General features: G+C 35.8%; 1 protein-coding gene across 1 annotated transcript in view; it reads left to right on the top strand.

Moving 5' to 3' along the window:
- Positions 1–22,203, top strand: part of BTBD9 (BTB domain containing 9) — a 124,753-nt gene that overhangs the window by 16,968 nt on the left and 85,582 nt on the right. Inside the window, exon 7 of the mRNA XM_086631675.1 lies at positions 1,821–1,940. Within this exon, the coding sequence (XP_086487801.1) occupies positions 1,821–1,940 (120 nt within the window). The remainder of the gene's footprint in view (positions 1–1,820; positions 1,941–22,203) is intronic.

Raw genomic sequence — 22,203 nt, 5'->3', positions numbered from 1 at the left:
TTACAGATATCAGTCCTTGGAGGTAGGCACAACTTTGCCAGCCAAGACCTTAAGAAACTTTCCCTAAGATTGTCCTAGCTTCTTGTAGAGGTCCTTTTAGTCTAAGAATTGCCAGCCGCTTACATGCATCTTTCTCATGGGATTCATGAATAGTGTCTCCAAAAGAGATGTTCTAGCAACTGTACAAGTGCATGGTGGCTTCTTGTTGAACATCTTTTTAAACTACTCATTCATTTTACCTGTCTCTGTGAAGCTCTAGTCTATTTGATATCTTTATATAAATAATGTACATGCTTAACAGAAGCAAATACAAAGTAACAGGTGTGTTTTGTACCTGTAGATTATAGGTGTTATTAGCAGATGATATAAAATTGCTAAGGAGACTAGCTGTCCAAACTACCTCTGCAAAAAGGATGCTATCCTTATGAAAAATAAAAAAGCATAATGTTATTTATGATAATGGAACTGTATTTTTGAGATAATTTTTCTTTCCCTGGTACCTTCAGAAAACAAAAAAATAGCATGTTGTGTATTGGTTACAAATTTACATTAGTCTAGCAATGGTGATGTGAGAATCCCTAAATTTTCACCACACAGAGGACAGCCAGACAGTAACTTTTGGATCCAAACTGCTCAAATACTGGAACTTGATTTGGTCAAATATGCATGGGCTAGTAATAATAATAATGTTACTAAGCCATAGTGTATTTATATGGGTTGTGAATGTTTACACGTGGTTGATATAAATGTGAAAGCTGATTATGCAATTGACATCTTAAATACTCTGCATTACTTTTCTAAGTGCATAAATTGGTATTAACAGTGTTATCTAACATTTTAAGAATTCTAGACAATACCACTTTAGACATCTACCCCTCTAAGTCCTTGGCAAAAAATTGGAAATATTAACAAAGACATTAGTGTTTAACGAAAAATGTCTGTGTAGAGCTCTGGGAGAGCAACTCTTCTTTTAGAAATCAGTTGGAAAGAAGGGTAAGTGCTAACATGGTTGGAGACTATTATGTTAAGAGAAAGAAAATATTCTGAAAATTGTGTTTCACCATTTGCTGATCCACAAGTGGAGTTTCTAGTTCATGCTAAGTATCACCGTTGTAGATACAATATGGAAATAGCTGCCACTTTTAATGTTTAGTTTGGGTTTGCTTTCTCCTAACAGAAAACTATAAGATAAACATAATTGATAGCAAGAAGACACAGATAGTATTGGTGACTGTTTTTTTTGTTGTTGCTTATTTTTTTTGATGAGGTAAATTTGGGGTATGTAAGTAAATAGTGACAGGCTTAACAACGTGTCATAAACAACTTCAGAAATGAAGAAAAACATCAGTGAGAAAACAATCATAAAGTAAATTTCCTTTTTTTCAAGTGAAGGGTTTGAATTTACATTTTTGAGCTGCCAAATGTTTTTTTTTTATTTTTCTTTATTGAAATGGCAGTAGAAATAATTGTATCACTGGTGGTTTAGATTTATTTAATGCAGAAGGAATACAAATGTTTATGCTGAGTTTAAAGTCTTCATTGCATCTTTTTGAGGGACAATGGTCTCATCTAATTACTGCAGATTTGTTAGGATGCTTTAAGTCATTCTGAAAACATGTCTTAACATAACTGCATGTGAATCTATTTTCAAAGCTAGTTTGAAAATAAGAATCTCTCTTAGATACCTTAGATAGAGGTCTGTGTGTAGGAGCGAATAGCTTTCTTTTCAGCACAATTGAAAATCCATAAGAAAAGATACAATTTAATACCTAAGATGTGACTGCTTGTATTCTAACCAGTGTTTTTTTGACAATACATAGGTCCTATTCCTACTACATTGAGGTGTCCATGGATGAATTGGACTGGATTCGGGTTATCGATCACTCTAAATACCTCTGTCGGTCCTGGCAGAACCTGTATTTTCCTGCCCGTGTCTGCAGGTTAGTTTATCAGTATGATGTTCCATGGCTATCATTAAATAATGTAGACACCAGAATATGTTGCTGGATTTTGCTACTGCATTATATATTTCTGATAATGTATGATATACACAACTTTCATGGACTGTCTTATAAAAAAAATAAATCAATTTGTCTATCTTGGTGGATGCTTTTTTAATATAAATATAATTAATAAATTGCAAACATCCTGTTTTGATAGCTCTGATGCTTCCATCTCTAACTATGTATCTCTTTCTCTTTTCTTTATTTTTTTTCCTTTCTTTCTGATTTCTTTTTTTTTGAGTCATACTCACTTTTCCTCTTGCAGCTGATGGGTTTTTTCACTCGGTAGTAAACATTACTCCTTGACTGCCAAAATGTTTAAAAGGTGTTTACATACTTGCTATATGACTTGGAAATGAATTTTTATATATTTTATATATTTTCTGCTGTTGCATTGAAAGAGTGTTTTAAACAATTGTGAAAGAGAGAAAGGGGAGAGTTAAAACTAAGGAGGTTTGAGCAATGCTGTGTGTAAACCAGAGAGGTCTCAAAATAAGTCACATGTGACCACAAGGTGTCACTGTAATAAAAGTTTAAAAGACTATTTCTTTCTGTTTAAACTCCTTTGGTGAGACTGTTAGTCCTAGTTTATGTTGTGCTTGTGTACTAAACTCCCCAGATTTATGGAATCGTTCTCGTTTACTGGTTTTGCTATAGAGAGAGCAAGTACAGAGATGGTACATTAAATCAGAAGGAAACTGTCACTTAATTTTCTGTGTTTCATCTGACATTGGATGATGCTGAATTTTAACTGAGGGGAGTATTTGCCTAACCAGACCAATTTATAGTTTGAAATTGTAATGCTATTTTGACAGTAATACTGGAATTTGAAAAAGGTAATGAAATAGGAAAGGGGTCAATTTTTATCTGCATTTGCTACTGTTTTATTGGTTTATCTCTTCTTGAGATATTGTGATATGACTAATCAAGAGGAATTACTATTTAATTATTACTGCATAGATTTTTTGTTCTAAAGCATGTTTCTATTAAAAGAACTGATAATGCTGTAAATGTGGGAAATTATTTAATTATGTTCTTTTTCCTTTTTTTTTTTAATTTGTTTTAGATTGAAAAATGTTGAGGTTTTCTAATACTAATAGGGTGATTTAGTAGTGGTATAATATGCCTAAGTGCTCCGTGTTTCCCTTAGAGTACTTGGCTGCTATAGAAAGTGTGGAGTAGAATTATTTCTACTTTCAAAGATGTACTTGTGCATTAAATGTATTTATCAGGGCAGAGAGAATTTCTTGCGTTTCCTTTTATCAGGCATTGGTGATATTGAGTGTTTTTTTTGTTCAGTGCTTCAACAGTTTTTGCTACTAATGATTACACCATTTGTAATCCTCTGCCTGAGTGGAGACAAATTAAATTGTAGACCCTGTCTCCTGAGCATTGAAAAACCCAAAACATAAAAAGAGTAAATGTTTCAGTACTCGCACAGTTCTAAACTAAGAAATGTTGGTAGTTGTGCTCAATTATTTTGTAGGTAGTGACATGTGAAGAGATGTGATTTTCAAGTATAGGCTAGACAAGATTTTTTTCCTTTAATTCTCTTCTTGGTCAGACAGCCTCGCATACCTGTGCTTTATACTGGCGATGGTGTAGTTATTTTATTTTTCTTTCCACTTGGTAGAGTCACTCATTGAAATTAGCTAGTGATTAGACAGCAATGTCTCACTTTCAACCTTACCCGTATGTCTCTGACATCCTTATTTGTAGTAGGTAGCCATTTTGCAGTTCTCTTGTGCTTGGTGGAAACTTAGAGATAATTTACCAAAAGGTGTTTCAATTGTGGTTCAATTTAAGAAGATGTTGAAACAAGTGAGGAGTTCACTCTTGAGGAGTTGAAGCACTGTCCCAGGTACTTGAACTAAACTGTGAAGAAAGCAGTGTCTGCAGATCCAATTTAGCACTAGCTTTTTTAAGCAAGTAATTTTCCTTTCTTCCCCAGTGGAAAACAGTGGTGTTTACAAAAAGCACACAGACATCCAAAAGAGGCTTTTAACTTAAAATGCGAACTGAAATACGTAGACTAAGAGTTGCTGGCGGGAGCTCTGGTAAGGCCTTCAGTCAGTCTGAAAAGCATTTGGAAAATTTTTCAGTGTTAAGTCATTAATATCCTTATGAAAGGACTTCTTGCAAATGGAATGATTAAACCTGGGCAGCTGAAACCATCTTTAGTTACTGTACTTCAGAAATACAAATGGTTGTGTAGGTAACATGTTGATTAGTTATTTTATTCGTACTGCGCTTTGGGAAGCATTGACTGTTGTGTAAATATTTTATTTCTAACTGTGCAGATATGCTGATGTTTCAGAGTTTAGGGGGGAAAAAATAAACCAAACCTTGCTGCACAATACAAATTAGCTTTTCTTCGTATCTAGATAACTGAAATCTTAAAATCTTTTCCTAATTCTAATGTTGCATGTAATGCAGTGATAAGATCATGTCCAGAGTTAAGTAAAACTTATCTTGGTTTGTATTACAGAAACATATTATTGAAAGAAAGCAGTTTTGAAACGTCACTCCAGACCTTTGAGGGTTTTCACTGACGTTATTTGCACAAATCAATTTTCACTGCAGGCATGCAGTTTTCTTTTCTGTTTTGTGGAGGTGAGAGCGAAGAACTAATCACTCTTTCTAGTAGAACGTGATCATATTGAGGAGTTTTTATTGGCAAGTTTCCAATACCTTACTTTTTAACTTTGTGAAATACAAGGAAGTGATTTCCTGAAGTCTCCATTTTAGTGGCTAGCTTTTTCTTGATTATCTTTCTATCTTTCAGGGTTTAAACATCTTTTTTTTCCAGTGTGTGTGAAATCTGGCATTTTATTCTTTTCCAAAGATAAGGTGGTAGTCTCAGATTTTTCAAACAATGTAGATCATCTACAGAGGATCAAGAAAGCTATTGCCTTTTCAGGAACGGAGCGTTTATTGATTTAAAAGATCCCTTTCTTCATTTCAGGTTATGTATACTTTTGATCTTAAGCTTGTACTTCTAATTTTGGCTCCAAATGTGGTCCTAGTGATATAGAAGCTCATTTCTCTACAGGTGTAATCAATAATGTTTTTCATCAAAAACTTTTTCAAGGCAGCTTTTTTCTTCTCAAATTCCTTCTCTGTTTCTGCCATAGCAATTTCAGTTATCCTAACCTAAAGAGCCCAACTCAGCTTTGAGGAAAAGCAAAAAAGCTATTGTGCGTTTATGCTCTCTATGACAACCTGCCAGACAGCTCATCCTCTGAAAATGAGTGTTTGTCTGAAAAAGTGTGTGTAGAGAGGTCAATATGGCTTGTATAGAAATACCTGAGAAATGTGGGAGAAAGCCTGCAAATCCTGTTTGGATATGAATTATAAAAAAAGTATAGTATATTGTTTCTTCTAAACTATAAGCCAAAAAAAAAAAAAGAAAATAATTAACTTTTTAAGAGATCTAGATACATATTTCTCATGTTTGATGTAACAATAAGCATTACTTTTTTGTGGTATTGTTAGAATTGCTATGTGCTCTGAATTTTGATGTGTTCATTGTGAGTTTCTTAAACTGTAAATAGTTGCTAGGTCTATTTTCAAGCTGTTTCACCTCATTAAAGAGATTTTACATAGGATAAAATTATCAGTAGTTATTCAGTTTGACAATGATACATAAAGATACACCTAAACACTAAATTATCAAATTGTTCATAGTAATTCCACAGCAAGTTGTATTTTCAAGTTAATGTTGCATAAGACAAATCTGTATTTAAAAGCCATTTTCAAAACTCTTTTTCTTTAAATCCTCTTCTGTGATTTCTGGTACACTCCAAAAGCTAGAATTAACTGTGAAAACTTGCCGTATATGTTTACAAAGACAGGATTTTATGAAAAGAAATCTTGTTTTGCCAAATTTGTAAGAATTCTGGTTTATTTCATTTTGTTGATCAGTGATGGCCATCTGTTGAAGTCGTTTGATGTCATAGTATAAAGCATTTCTCTTTTTCCCCATTTCTCAGCAGATAATGGGCATGGTTTGTTGATGTGTATCTGAAGCACTGTACCACACTTGCAATCACACGTCAGGCATATTGAAATTGTATTCGTAAAATCAGATAATACACTTACGTCGATTCACTTTTTGGTTTCTAAGTTCATAAAGTCATCTGTCAACCAACACTAGGCTGATCTCAGTTGTGGAATAATTTGGATGACGTTAAAAACTTTATAGTAAAGCAAATTTGCCTGTAGTTAAACTTGAATCTTTGTTCACAAACCTCAAGTTATCTTCTGTGTAGCCCTTTTTAAGCAGTGTATGAATGGGAAAGCCATAAAGTAAACTACTTTATTCAATCTCCTTTTTCCTCCTCAAAAGAAGCTTGTGGAACTTGTGTTGGAGCTCTTGAGCTTGGACTGTACTTGCTTTTTCTCGTATCAGTTTCAATTGGGAGGATTAGGTTGATGGTTCCATTTGATGCAGGTTTTAAGTAGCTTTCTGTTCCATGAAAGGAATATTCATCCCCTAATACAGGAGAAGATAGAACATAAACGGTTGAAAATGAAAAATCAAGCTGAAAAGACCAATAAATAAAAATTAACAAATTGGATGCTATAGCAGATCAAATTTATAGGAAATAAGACATGCTGTGAAAGTGTGCATAAGTGTCTTCGACTGGCAGAAATTAATGTGAAGAAAAGAAAGCAATGGAAGAGAGAGATCACAGAGAGAAAATACAGCATGTTGGAGGGGAGGGTAATGTCAATGCAAGTGGAAAAAAAGTTTTAAAACATAGTGTTTTTTACAGTAGGAGTAATTACATGAAAACCACATGTGATTTGTCATTTTTAGGCTGCTACTGGAAGCAGTTAGTTTGTTATTTGTAATGTCTTCTAAAAGAGAGAAAGAGTAATCTTTGTGATCAAAGTGGCCTTTGTAAAACATCAGTTTCTACATTTGAGTTTTGATTTTTACCACAAAGCAATTTTTACAGATTTATACTTTCATGCTTGTTTTTAATTTGTAAGATTGGGATAAATATTTCCATACTTCACTGGAGATGTAGTAAAGATCTTGGAAATTTTAGATACTGTAAGTAACATCATTCGTGATCAGTAAAGTAGTGGCTTCGTTACTTTTCTTCATACCATTTTCTTTGTTGTTTGTATTGGGGAATAACAGCAGTGATGGAAGGTGTATTAAATATTGATTTCTAAATCTGTATTCTGTTCAGTTCAATTATCCTGTCTCTTTTAACGGCAAATTGCAAAGTTGGCTAATCAAGCTGCATTCTCATTAGCAACCTAAGTGCCCTGTTGAGTCAGATCAATGGGCACCTTGTCCTGTGTCCTGTCTCTGACTCTGAGAGCGGGAGATGCTGGTTAGGGAGAGCTTGTGAGCCTGGACATCCTCTGTGTTCTGTTCTCCTTATACTCTTCCCAGTCTTGTTAGTCTACATTCATAGATTCCTTGTCTGTTCATTTATCTAAGGTCTTTCTCTGGTTGGACTGTTATCAGCTGCTTTCACAGCTTCTAGTGGCAGCAAATTCCAAAAGCTCGTTAGCCACCGCATAAAATAAGTAGTTTTATCTGTTTAGACAGTTCTTTTACCAGTTCATGTCTTCTAGTTCCAGTATTGTGGGATCTGGTGAATAACAACACTGTATTCACTGTTTCCACTTTACTAGGATTTTTTGAATGTCAAGCATAGCCTCAACCATCTCCTCTTTGGTGCCATCTGCTCTGTTGCTTTTATGATTTTAGATGATCTTCTCTGTACCTTCTGTGACTCTCCTATGTACTCCTTGAGATGGGGAGACCAGAACTGTAGATGAGCACTTGAGATACGGGCACATCAAACTGTTATAGAGTGACCGAATACACTCTTTTGTTGTCAGTGCCCTTCCCAACAATGTGCAATATTTCGGTGATCCCCTGCCCCTGGCATTTGACTACACAAACCTCCCTTACTTTCATGTGCAGGCTTGGACGCTGCATTAACGAGAACTTAGGCTCGTTAGCTCCCAGGCTACTTAGAACCAAGATTATAGATCTCATGACTCTTCTCTTCTTGATATTGACAGTGTTTTGCAAATTACATCTTCTTTGGTTTTCACAGTTCCTTGACTAACTGTATGACTCACATGAGACTTGCAGTTTTGTTCAGCTCTTAAAGCTTTAAGAAGTAAGATTTGGCAGTATTTCTTTTGGTTGAAGTTGATGCACTGTTTACAAAGATTAATCCTCTGGCATGCTTTAGCAGCTAAGATCAAATGTGTTTTTTTTAATGTTTTTTTAATTTTTCCAAAAATGTTACTCTAAACCTATTCGGGAATATCCACATGAACATACAGGATTTTTATTATTTTTTTTTTTTTTTTTAGTTAATGAATCGAATGATAATCTTTTAAGTTTAGTGAAACATTCTGAAGTTAAAATAATTATTTTGTTTCAAGCCCTCCTATGTAGAGTTGAGGAGGGAAATTTGGTTGTTTTGCAGATTATTTTTAAGTGGTTGCAATTAAATTTGGACTGGAAAAATCATGAAAAGCCCTTAGAAAAAAAAACTCAAGTTCTTCAAATTCATGAGACTTGATTTTTCAAATGTGTAGAATTTGTGTGTGTGAAATTTATGCTAACTTTCCATGTGATTTGACATTTCATGTCATTTTCACATTAACTTACAGGACGCCCTCACTCTTTTTACACCATCAAAATTTGGATAATGGAGTTGAAAAATAACTATCTAAAAGGGCAATTAAGTCAAAAGAAAGTAATGCATTACTGTTCCTGTGACAAGCTTTTTAGAGTCTAGAAATTAAGAGTTTAAATGTCACATGTTTGGACATTTGAAAAAATTAGTAGTAAGTTATGAGTACATAGTATTAAGGCATACCGTCAATATTAATTGTGCCTTAGGGTATTTCCATTCAGCAGTTATGTTTTTCAGTGCATATTAATAAGTTTCTTATCTGATAAAATTAACTTCTAAGAACTACTGAGCTTGGCTTTTTTGAATTGTTATTTTTATTACAGTGTCAGTAGCACGACAATTTTCTGTGTAAAAGGAGTTTTTATGAAGGCTTTCATTAACGTAAGACAATTTAATTTTTTTCAGTTTAACTAGTGATGTTAATATTCTGTTTGGAGGGTGAGGGTTATTTTTGATATGTTGAGGTGTTTTTTTTTTTCAATGAGAGTATTCTTGATTCTGATTTAATAGGTGGGAGAACTAAAGATGGGTGGAACACTGTATATCTGTATGCATAGACACTTCTCATTCAGGTTGTATTTCATCTCCTTTTTTTAAGGGAAGGATTTAATGTATATTTAGATGAAAACTGATTTTAAAACTTCAGTAGATCAAAATAGGGTGAAGGGCTGGAAGACGTTATTGCTGATGATTTCAGTTTGTAGTAAATTATAAAGCGTGTAACAGCTGTAAAGAGAGATGACTTCCTGTGTCATATTTCATCTTGCCTTCACAGATAAGTGTGTAAATGAAAGGGAAACAAATTGTTTCAATATGGCAAATCTGTATTATTTCTTTGAAGTGGAATTAATGAAATTGAAATAATTCACTCTTGGGTGAAACTGGAAACAATAAATGTATGTTATCCTCTTGGTGTGGGTTGACATACTGCAGATTAGTAATAAGAGAATGTTCCTCTATCATCAACAGTAGTCAGACACGTTCACGAACACTGAATTACAGTCAAGAAAATGGGGTTCACCGTACTCTCATGTAATTTACACAGAAGAGCATGTAATTCATCATTTTAACAGAAGATGCTGTTCAGTGTAAAAAAAAAAATATTATTTTTTCAAACTTCTTAAACCCTTTTTATCCTTTGCATTATGGAAAGTTTGTAGTTACCTGTGCCTCATCTGCATCATCTATACATGACGTGATATCTGGGAAGATACTGAAGGCTCTTTACAGTCCTCTGACATGTGTGCATGTGATGGCAGAGTCTCATCTAGCTCCTAACTGGTCTTCCCCACAGTTGTCTGGAAATTAACACACTAAGAAGGTTTGGGGTCAGTAGCACATTTAGAATACTTTGTTTCCACAACTGACCGATGTTCTTGCTATGTAGAGAATGAGAGATCCCTGAAAGTTTCATGGTGCCATATGCAAGTTGATCTTGTGGGGTTTGTAGTAATGATACATAAGCAAGTTAGCAGGAGAAGTATCTGCAGCCACCAAAACTTTTCGTTCCCTATCACTTATATGAGCGCAAAGAAAATCAAACTCTCTTCGTCATTCAAAAGACACATCTTCCTGTCCTGCTGATGGGCACGACAAAGTAGCTGGAAAACGATTACATTCTGGAAATTTTAAAGTATTTCTGAATTCAAACTTGCATGGTTTGGTTTACAGAGTAATAGTATGGCAAAGTACATGCCAATAGTTCATTCTTCTTTGACAAAAATTGGTTCCTTTTTGTTTCTCATGACTGGTTAATTATTAAGAATTCTTGTTACTACAACTTCAATGAAAAATTTAGGAGACTGTTCTTAAGCCAAATTTCCTTGTGTATCCGTTTGTTTCTTATCATCAGCGTGAATGCTGGAGAAGTGCAGATGCTCACTTTAGTTTTGATGTGACGTGAGATGCTCTGCTGAGAAAATATGCTGCTAGGTATTTACTTTTGTAATACCTAAGAATTGTTTGGAGACTGTCAAATTTGTTACAGCATGAAACCATGTAACGTTTCACAGAAATAGTCTGACAAGGATAAAGGTTGGCTGACTTCACAGCAATGTAATTCTAGAGGCCAATGTAAGGTAACACAAATGGCTGGAGGAGGCTGATTCTTTCTGCGTTGCACGTATGTTTAATAGAGAGTAGAGAATCTCTTCCAGGACTTGGTGGAGAGCATGAACCTAAATGTGGTGTTTTGAATGCCTTTTAGAGGAGCCTTTTTATATTCACCGATAGTGCTGGGGAACTGGAGGTGACTGTTCCCACAACATAACTCCCCAAGTTGAGTGCCTGCAACTGAATAATGTGAATAATTCCTCTTTCCTTTGAGAATTGTTTCCTGTTATGAGCTGCAGATACGCGTTTAATGGAAGAGATTAATGCTTCTTTGGAGGAATGTTAGTACAAGGGCAGGATGTAGGTAAGGCCTATGCTCAGGAAATGGCTATTTGATTGTTTTTGCGTGAAAAAAATTGCTATTGGAAGGTATTTTCAGAAACAGTGCTCTGAATTTAATTAGACATGCATCACTTACACTTTTGAGGGGGAAGAAATGGTTCAAATGAAGTAGAGAGGATGTTGACAGAGGTGACGGCATGACTCGTTTGCTCAGATAACCTAGGATTTTTGTGCATCAGACATCTTTGCTAGATAAGGCAAGTGTGCAAGAGAAAACATGAGTGCTTTGACAGAAGAGCGCTTAGTATTTGGTAAACTGACGAGAAGATGGGACTCTTGAATTCATCTTCTGAGTGCTGATGAGTCTACTCATTATTCAAGGGGCAGTGGACGGTCTACATTTTACTGGCATTTGTTTCTGTATTGTGACTGTTTTGTATTTATCATCAGAAATAGGATGACTGAAACAAGATACTTGAATTTTGGACATAATCTGGGTTTTTTTTGTGTTTGTTTTTTTTTTTTAATGATAAGTCTACTGAATTATCACACTTTTTTAAATAAAATTTTAGGGCTTACTGAATTAAATAAAAATAGTTAGATTGAATTCTCAAAAGATGCATTTTAGTCACAATATTAGTTTATGTCTAAAATAATCTTAAAAGGCATTTAGCAACTGGGGAGTTGACTGAACCATTTTATTCTGTGCTATAAGCTTGTTTAGTGCACCTTTCTTCTAAAAAACATTGTTAGGGCATCCTCCAAATAATTGGCTAAGGAAAATTGCTTAAAGCAATGCATGAAATACAAATGGGTGTCTGCCCAGGTTGGCCTGTTTCCTCTATTAGCTTTGGCAACTATTGGACCTCAGTTAAAAATGCCCCAGAGTGATGTATTGTTCTATGTGTTTGGGGATGATGGCAATTAAACATTTTTTTTATGAGAGATGAGGACAATGAGAGGAAGTACTGTTCTTGACCAGCCTCTTGAGCGTTTAGAGGACTTCGTTGATGTACCATTTATAAAGTCTTTAAAAAGTAATTGATTTTTAAATATATCTTCTCTGAGTATTTGTTCTGTTTGAACTTACTTGATGCTTTTTTTCATTTTGTACTGTGGATGACCAGTGTTTGAGCTGTTCAGACACAAACCACCAAATTTATTTAGCAGTTACAATTTAAATAAATAAAAAAATGCGAAGAGGAAGAAGGTATCCAGATACTGAAGAACATCTATTATCTCATTTTATTTTGAAGTAAGCTCGGTGGTATGTTATTTAAAATTGTCATTGTGGTGAAATTCATAATCTAATCTTCATTATGTAGCTTCATGGCTTGCATTGTATGCAACTATCATGATGCAATTGAAAAGATTGAATTTGTTCTGTTCTCTATTACCTAAAAAGGAAATGTTTCAGTATGAAAATGTTATGGTCATTATATCAATTTCTTAAGTGCAGGTGGGAGGAATTACTATTGATCTAATAGATTTAATAGTTCATATTCCAAATCTATGGAATAGAAGTACAGTTTTGCAGCTGAGTAACTGCTGAGTGTAATCCTTCAGGCAGAATTCTGAAAGCAGCTGTAAAACTGGAAAATTATGTTCTTTTCTTTTTCAGGCATAACTGGACTTGAATATCTTTGTTCATTTTAGTTTCTGGTGAATTATATCTGCATAAGGAGCTAAATTACGTATTTTGTCAGTTGTTCAGATAAGAATTTGTTTTAGGTATTAAAATTAGAAACTGTATGTGGTTACCATAGAAATTACTTGAAGTAGTTGCAGTACTTAAAGAAAACAGAGGTCACCACAGGAGTCAGAAACAATGGAGAGTGCTTTTGTTCAAGGTGCATCAGATCAGGCTGATAGGAAGGGACTGAGCTTTTTAGTTCTCAATGCAGCGTTTTTCCTATTTCTAGTGGCCTTTCTAAAGGAGAAAAGAGTTTTTTTCTATGGTCCTCTGAACATTTTTTGGTTTGCTTCCTCAAACGCTTTGCTCCTTCTCCTTGCAACTTCTGGTTTTCAGAATCGGTCGGTGCTACTTCAAACGCTGGCTAGAAGAAATGACTTGGCAGTACTGCAGAGCTTTCCTACCTACCTAGTCTTTTAAGGAGAACTTTTATGTTGACTTGGTAGTTATCTTGATTTATGGATGAAAAAGGTTACGTACAAACACATTGGTTCTCCAGTTATTAATAAGCTCCAGCCCAGTTAATACAGTAGTTTCATCAAAGTTGGCTGAAATGCTCTGACACTGAAGGAGCAAAAGTTCCGTGAAGATGGAATAGAATCATGTGTCTCATCTTAACAATGCAAGACTTGTCGTAAAAGAGGAATATGTACAAATTAGCATGATTGTAGGGGAAGAAATAGTTTTTTGTGTGGTTTATATTTTCTTGTGCGTGATGCTTCCGGTGTCCAGACATGATGCTTTAGAGTGGAGTTCTTCCATAGTAATTATAGGTGAATATTTTCGAAGTTCTACATAAGAGTTAATGGATATGAGAGTCACAGTGGGTAGCTAAAATAAAGCAATAATCACTAATATAAAGAACAAAAGTGGCAATTCTTATCCAGATATTCTGAAATACACTTGTGCTTTTCATTTTGAGTAGCAGGTTTTTCTCATTTTAAGATGTAGGAGGGAAATATGCAAGAAATTCTGTGAACTTAATTGCCATAATCTAATTAGAATATGCTGTGCCATACTTGGAGGCACAGGAGGAGGATAGTCTTAAAAATAAAGTGGAAAATTATACTCTTTGTTGAATTATGGCCACACTTTAGTGTTAGTAGAATTGTCATTTATAGTTACTGTAACATTAAAACTTTAATGAATAATAATTTACTCCAGGGTCAGTGGAGTAATTTTTTCAGCCTGTTTTCTAGAATACAGTTTCGGACAACTTCCAAAAGTACAAATGGAACAAGTGCCTGCTCTCTGACATGCTTGATCATCTGCAGCTAAAAGATGTTTTTCTTTTTGACTCTGCTTTCCACTTTGCAATTTCTTATGATCAAGTTAAATGTAGTGGTTCACTTGCACGCTAACAGTGTCTTGATGCTCACATTCCTCCTCTATCTTTTTGGAGACTTTTATAGTTATAAAAATTACTAATTCCTTATTTAATGCTTGCGTACCCTTTCTAGGCCAGGATTGAATTGTAGGTGGTATTCTGGTTCAGAAAACCAAGTGTTAAGACAGCTAGTTTCCTGCACTAGTGACTAACACACAACTCTCATATGCCATGCTGTCTGTCACTACTTCATCTTCCTTCAGAAAGCCTTCCTGGACTTGATGGGTGGTTCCTTCTCTGCCCAGAGTCTGAGGTTAGCACCGAGGTAGGGATTTTTGAGGCTGAGCTTATGACTGTCATCTTTTTCTCTTAACCTCTTATGCTTGGTCTGGGAGTTGTTACTCCTACGCTGAGTGTGTGGGAAACTCTGCCAGCTTCTTATTGAAAGAAAAAGAATCCTGTGAGTTAGATGTAGACAGGAACTCCAAGGATCAAGCTTGAGATTTCCTTTTCTTTTTCTCCATGCTTTCTCCACAGTAGTAGATATACATGGTGCACTTGTCAAATCTTTGGATTGTTGTTAGGTATCTTCTGGTGGCTGTGGATGCTTGACAGCAGGACTATACACAGTTTGCGAGTGAAGAATAGTTCTTGTTCGTATCCATAGTAATTAACTGAGAAAAACACAGACTAAACATGAATATGCTCCTCACCTACGGCGCAGTTCCCTAGAGACTTTCTGCTGGCCAGTCATCAGTCAAGTGGGAAAGTGCTGGTCTTGTCATTCTCTGGAGCAGGCTAAACCTTCATTTTGCTGAGCTTCTGTCTTCCTTTACTCTGCTGCTTCTTGTAGGGTTTCTGTATCTTGTAACATCGATCTTTTTATTCTGTGTTTTTGATGGTTTTAGTTCTCTGCTGAGCTAATGCCAGATAGTAACAGTTTAAAGCAATCTCATGTTTGTGCTTTTGCTTTACTTCTAGTTTGCCCTGTATGACTTAATAGCCTAAATATGCACTTACATGTGGACAGAGGTGGTAAAGACCACCAGAGCTGATTGTTAATTTGTCTCAGTAAAACCGAGACCTGGGTCATACAGGAGGGAAGGGAAAAATGAAGAGGAAAGTTTCATACTTGGCCCAGGACAGGCCTTAATCCTTCCCTGGAATTGTCTGTTGTTATTCTGGTGGCATATTGCTGTCCTGAGTTGGAAGATGCTTAGAAAAATTTCTACAGCTAGGGGAATTCTGTGGTCAACCATGATACAACAGCTTGTAGATACTGATATTAACTTAAGATAAAATGGGTAAAATGATGTCAACAAAATTAGGAAGGATGTTTTGTTGATGTGAAAATGATGTGGTATTTGTGCTAGATAGGATTCGGACCTGTATCAGCAATTGAAATGGCAGATATATGTGGCAGGTAGCCAAGATTATTTGTAAAGCGTTTTTGTGCATCTTCGGATAATATAATTGGATTAATACATAAATACAGGATAATATAGTTCTTGTTGATGTCACTTTGATTTATTGTCAAAGTTACTGTCAAAAAATCTGCCTGATAATTACTGTATTTAAAGGGAAACAAATGCTACACTATTTTCTTTCTTGATCCCAATTTTATGGCTCTTAACTTGAAATAACAAGACGGTTATGTCATCCCAGATAAAGGCAGCTGGCTTTCTCTAGTCTTTCTTCAAAAATAGAGTATTAGCCTGATCAGGAGGATTAAATAAGATCTTAAGAATTGTGTAGCTTGTGAGTCTCAGAAGAGATTGAAGAGGTTTAGAAAGCCTGGGCAGCAGAGAGAAATAGGAGGATAAGCTCTTAAAGTAAAGAAAGCCTTTTAAACTGAGGGCCTTAGCCAAAGGGTGAAGTAAGCTGTATACGGAAGACAGGATTTGGACGAAGTGTCCTGTGCAAAACGTAGAGATGTAGACTGTGCAAGGCAACCCTAGAGAATGCTTAGGAACGCTGAAAAAACTATCGTTCTGCCTAGAAAATAAGTTTGTTTCTAATAACTATTGTAATAGCCTTTTGAAACTTTTTAAAGTAGTCTACAACTACATCTAAATTAATGAACTAAACAGTCCCAAGGTCCATTCTTTAGTCCTGAAATGAACTGTCACAACAGTCACAGTTTGGCAACATCCGTCCTGTGAAAGTCTCTCAGCTTTCAGAGTAGATTGACCATCCACATTACCCATGGAGGGAATTGCTTCTGGCTGTGTGGACATTCAGGCAGGCCTTGAGAAGACAGTGGCCTTTTGGGCTAGGCCAGAATTGTGCCAGGGGCTGGTCTAACACGATAGTGTAGCTACAACAATCTCAAGACTGAATTCCTGTGCTTTTGTGCCCAATCACTGCAAGGCAGAGTTGGGGAACAGCTTGGAGGTAGTGGACCAGAGATGGGGGCCATCAGGTCAATGAAAGGTATGGTTTCAGTTTGCTGGACCAATGTGTTTTAAAGAATGGGAAAAGTTGCGTGTGAGAGGTTCGACTTCTTAAACGATTGATTTGGAGAGCTTTGGTAATCATTTTTCTGATGTGCCAAAAGCATCTCGGTGTAAGCTGTTCAGTGATACAATAGATACATGTGCGACCTGTGCAGATACATTTGTTTTCTGTTATGATACAGAGTGAAGCAATAAAGGATGTCACTGATAATTTCTTTAGGTTTTGTAGAGTGCATGGATAATATTTAAAAATTCTTTTATTTTTTTGTTATCGACCCTTTGTGGATGAGGAAAATAAAGCTTAAAGGTATTGGCTAACCTGCTTTTGTTTACAGAACAAACTAAAATTGCAAACTAATTTTTAGTGCTTGAATGAAAGGTTAGGATGCTGTATATTAAATAGATGCAATATTAGTTGCTGGATTTTTAATAGGATTTAAGGTGAATAAGTGAGTAAAGCAAAACATGTATTCAGCAATTGCTGAATCCAAGACCACTTTATTTTTGTGCCATGTAGTTAATAAGAAGTGCATTGTCAGTTACTCGTACATAGAAAGCTTATTCTCTGGCCCAAGCTGAGTTTTAATAATTTAAAATCTTTTCTGTTTTGATCTTTGATGCTATTTTGTTAATCCCAAATTGTCTAGCATCTCTGGACTGCTTTTAGGAGGATGAAATGAGTGATGAGCCTGCAGAGATCTAATACCCTTTAAGGGGAATGGTGAACCTTGATAGAGAGTTACTACCGTTAGAGAATGAGAAACCTGGTGGTAGCGTATTGCAGTGATAGAGTTAATATTCAGTTAAATAAAAGTGGAAGAGGAGCAATAGTGCAAGGGAAGGAATGAGAAATTAAGTGGTATTTTTTCAGAAGTCTGCCTTATTGCTGCCTGCATTGCTCCTCTGGGATTTTTCTACTGAGTGCAAGAAAATCAGCAAGCTCTTCTTGAAAAACCCAAGAAGAAATTATTGCCATAAATTTTTTTTTTTCATGATGTAAAACCTTAATTTAGATGGGAAGGGTTTATTACCATTGTTTTCCTGGCATGGCTGAGTTCAATTAATTTCAGATGACAAGCTCCAGGGTTTTCTTCCTCTTCCCCCTCACAGCCCCCACTTCCCAATGTGTGGAAAGTATGGTTTGTTATTGGTTTGGGCTCTGGAGACCTCATTAAGGGCCCAAAAAGGAGTTTCTGTCTCTGCTGTTGGACTCCTTTCCGTTTTCTGTTGAACTGAAGCCATTTACATTCTCACATGGAAAGGAGTACAAAGGCTGGAGGATGAAAACTGTTAGATTTGAATTGCTTGCCTGTTGATAAAAATGATGATACCAAATTAAAATGCTGCTCCTTAGGCTCCAGTATTATACTAAAATTTGCAATGCAGAGGCAGGTCAGCTTTGACATGGGAATGTAAGCAGGAAATCACAAGTAATTTTTGTTCTGACAGCTCATATGCAGAATGTCCATTTGTTTGACAGTAAGGAAAGGTGCCAGCAAAATACATTTCATCACAGTTCTGAAACGCCATGTTAACACTTCAGATTCCTATTCCTATGAAAATACTATAAGAGCACCTCTTTGGAAGCAAAAGGCTGGGCTTTTTAATCTGCACAGTAGTTCAAGACGCTATATTGGAGCAGTAAGCATGTAAGAACTATCATATATGTACAGTGTATTTACATAGCAAAAGCCAGTATGCCTGTGAGAAAGTATTTATTCCATCCTTACAGTAATTTTAAGGCTTAACATGAAATGTACACAGTCAGATCTTACTTGACTAACAAACAAAGCTGTGTCTTATATATTTAACCCCACATAGGGTACTGAATTCCAATTTAAAGCCTTCTTACTAACGTAAAATAAAGCAGGAGTTCAATAAAACTGATTTTTCTTATATAAGCAGTTTATTCCCTTACTCTTTTCTCTGGTGTTGTCTTGTAATAAAATAATGTGTAGCGAATGTAGAATTGATTGTTCCTTTAGTATTTTCACAGTATTTCAGTATTTTCAGTGGCTGTTTAAAGCTCCTCCAGACACACGTGCACATGCACATACACACGCACACATTTTTATATATATACATAAAGACACATACATAAACCTATATAGAAGGATTTTAAAACTACTCTCAGGAAGATTAATAAAGGTCCTTTACAAATATAATCAATAATTCTTTTAAATTCACATTGTAGGCTAGTGTAATACTCAGCTTATATGTGTAAGACAACATATAAAACAAAAAGTTGCTTACAGTTAAGATCAAACTGGGAATATTGAATATCTAGTTAGCTAAATACCACATGTAACAATATTTTGAAACAAATGCTTTTACAATACAAGACTTCTTAAAGTTGTTCTTTCTATCTAGAAGGCTATATATCTAAGAACTCAAATTTATTCATTAAATAAAAATGTAGTAAGAAATTCAGAATAAACTACTGATAAATTTCCTTTCCTAAATTCTCACTTCTGAAAGCAACTGCATGTTCATTGATACGTACTCCTTAAAATTAATTCAAAGATCAAAAATGCTTCAGAAAATATTTTAACTTAGGATATGTGTATGACAGCCTGAAATAAGAATATTTTCTGTGAATTTTTAGAAAGAGTTAACATGGTTGTTTATGGCATTAAAAAGCCCTACTTTTTTTTTGAAGTAGGATCCTCCAACGTGTAGTTCTTTGTTAAAAATCAAAAATAAATGTTAACAATCTGTTGTAGCAGAAACTACATAGTAGGAAAGGTTCTTTATGGGGAAGGAGTTCATTTTTAAAACTTGCACGTTGATAATGATCAGTGCTTTATCTTATTGTGGAACTAAGATTTTATGTGAGATTCCAGGAATTCTGCAATCTTTAAAACATCAGAATGTTTATAATGCAACTCCTGGTAAAGGAATAAGCTGTACTTCCAAAGCTGTCATGAGCTATGAGTTCATAAAGAAATCTGATGCTGTGCTCCAGGTAGTTCTCTGGCTTTCTGGATGCCTATTAGGAACTGGTATGCTCCAGGGCTAGTTTTGCATCTGTGTTTTTTTTCAGAAGGTGTGAAACTGATACTAATGTGCCAGAAATACCTGTTTACTGCCAGGGTAGCTTTTCAAAACAACAAATATGCACCTTTACCTTTAGTAATGCCTAATAAAATCAGTGAGAGTCTTCAGAAGGATGTTCAGACAGCCTGTATTCCCAACTGGAGTTACTCCTAGTTAATGTAAAAAGATTTAATGAAAAAAATAATAATAAAAAAATTAAGACAAATTCTGGTTTATTAGGACTTTCCTAGCTAGTCTCTGGGTCAAAACATCAGCTGGAGAGAGGTTATCAGAAGTCAATAATGCTTCAGAGCTTGTACATGTAAGTTTTAGGCATGCAAAGAAACTTAACCCAACTGAAGGGTTTCCAGTGAGTTGTACATTCCTCCAGCACTAGGTGATTCCTTGGAAGTAAGCCTTTTGGATTGCTTTCTTGAGCCAATTTCACTTTTTAGATACGTAAGTCCATTTTACATGCCAGAACCTTTTGTATCTGTGGCTTTTGTGTTTGCTTTGATCAGAGCCTGCTCAGCCCTTGCTGTCAGCAGTTACAGTACAGTTTGCTCAGTGAGCCTGTCTAGGGGCAGCAGAGCTCAAGTTTTGCATTTGGAGGTTTGGGTATGAAATAGAAAGTGGGCCCAAATCTACTTAAGTAAATAAAATATTTTTAAACTTGTTTTATCGTGCAAAAATCTTGTTCAGAAAGCATAATTTTGCTTGTGATAATTAATGCTTAAGAATGGGCCCTTTAAACAACAAAGAACTAATGATTGTGGTGAATTGCTACAGCTCCTAGACTCTGACTATATTTCTAATCCTTTCTAATCTAATCCTTACTCTTATTTAACAAAGAAAAGAAAATAAAAAATTCTTGCCTATCTTCAGGTTTTTAATCTTGCTTTGCAGTTTCTTTTGTAACAGAGTGTATTGGAAGTCAGATGCTCATAATATTTATATTTTTTAATGATTTTTTTAATATGGTGTTACTTCACTTTTAATGGCTCAGAATTGTTATAGACCATTACTAACATAATATTTACAATTTTGTCATGAAAATAGATTAGCCAATCTTATCTACACTTATTCTGTTGCTAGAATGAAGCTAATACTTTACTAATCTGCCAGAAAAGATGCTTGTTCCCAGAAAGCAAAGCTATAATAAAGTGAGAGTTTAAGAACCAACATGTCATTAAATAATAAGGTGTGGTTTATTCCATTTCAAACACAGTTGAGTTTCATATGAATTTATTTAATGAACAGGAAATGAGTTAATCTTGCATTTGCAAAATAATAAAGGTTTTTTCTGCTTATATCACAAATATAATGTGAAATCTGCACTGTTGAGCATAAGGATCCCATTGAAAATTTGCTGTTAGAAGAAGAGATAGGGAGTAAGCTGATGGGAAGACCAGTAAATTCCTGTGCACTTCTTGCAGAATCCAACCTCATGTCTTTGGTCTCACATGACAAATGAGTAACTTTGTGTTGATATGTGCAAAACTAATATTTATCTTAAAATGAAATTGCTTACTTTTAAAAATACAACATAACGTATTATCATAGAATCATAGAATGGTTCAGGTTGGAAGGGACCTTAAAAGATCATCTAGTTCCAACCCTCCTGCCATGGCCAGAGAAATCCTCCACTACACCAGGTTGCCCAAAGCCTCATCTAACCTGGCCTTGAACGTTTCCAGGGATGGGGCAGCCACAACTTCTCTGGGCAACCTGTGCCAGTGCCTCACCACCCTCAATGTAAAAAATTTCTTCCTTATATCTAACCTAAATCTCCCCTCTTTCAGTTTAAATCCATTGCCCCTTGTCCTATCACTACACACCCTTGTAAAAAGTCCCTCTCCAGCTTTCCTGTAGGCCCCCTTAGGTACTGGAAAGCTGCAATAAGATCAGCCTGGAGCCTTCTCTTCTCCAGGCTGAACAGCCCCAACTCTCTCAGCCTGTCTTCATAGCAGAGGTGCTCCAGCCCTCTGATCATCTTCGTGGTCCTCCTCTGGACTCGCTCCAGTAGCTCCATGTCCTTCTTATGTTGGGGACTCCAGAGCTGAACACAGTATTCCAGGTGGGGTCTCATGAGAGCAGAGCAGAGGGGCAGAGTCACTTCCCTCGACCTGCTGGCCATACTTCTTTGGATGCAGCCCAGGACACGGTTGGCTTTCTGGGCTGCCAGCGCACGTTGCTGGCTCATGTTGAGCTTCTCATCCACCAGCACTCCCAAGTCCTTTTCCTCAGGGCTGCTTTCGATCCATTCTCCGCCCAGCCTGTACTTGTGCTTGGGATTGCCCCGACCCATGTGCAGGACCTTGCACTTGGCCTTGTTATAGCTCATGTCATTGTAGCTCATGTCATTTTTGTTATTAATTATAGCTCATGTCCTTTTTGTGCAGGTTAATGGAAACGATCTTTTCTTTATATGCATTAGGTACGATTTATTATATGTAAAATACAACATGGTTGCATGTGTAGGTATCCAAATCCATGTTTGTAACCTGTGTGTCATCAGCCTCATGGAAGTATACTTCAGAAGCAAGTATACATGTAGACTATAGAACTGTTTTCAAGCAGTTCAAAGTGGTTTGTACTTATGGGCTATGCT

This window comes from Tauraco erythrolophus, chromosome 2 (genome assembly GCF_009769465.1).
Source record: "Tauraco erythrolophus isolate bTauEry1 chromosome 2, bTauEry1.pri, whole genome shotgun sequence".
Classification (NCBI taxonomy): domain Eukaryota; kingdom Metazoa; phylum Chordata; class Aves; order Musophagiformes; family Musophagidae; genus Tauraco; species Tauraco erythrolophus.
The sequence above is the reverse complement of the archived record's forward strand: the minus strand, read 5'-3'. Positions and strand labels throughout refer to the sequence as shown.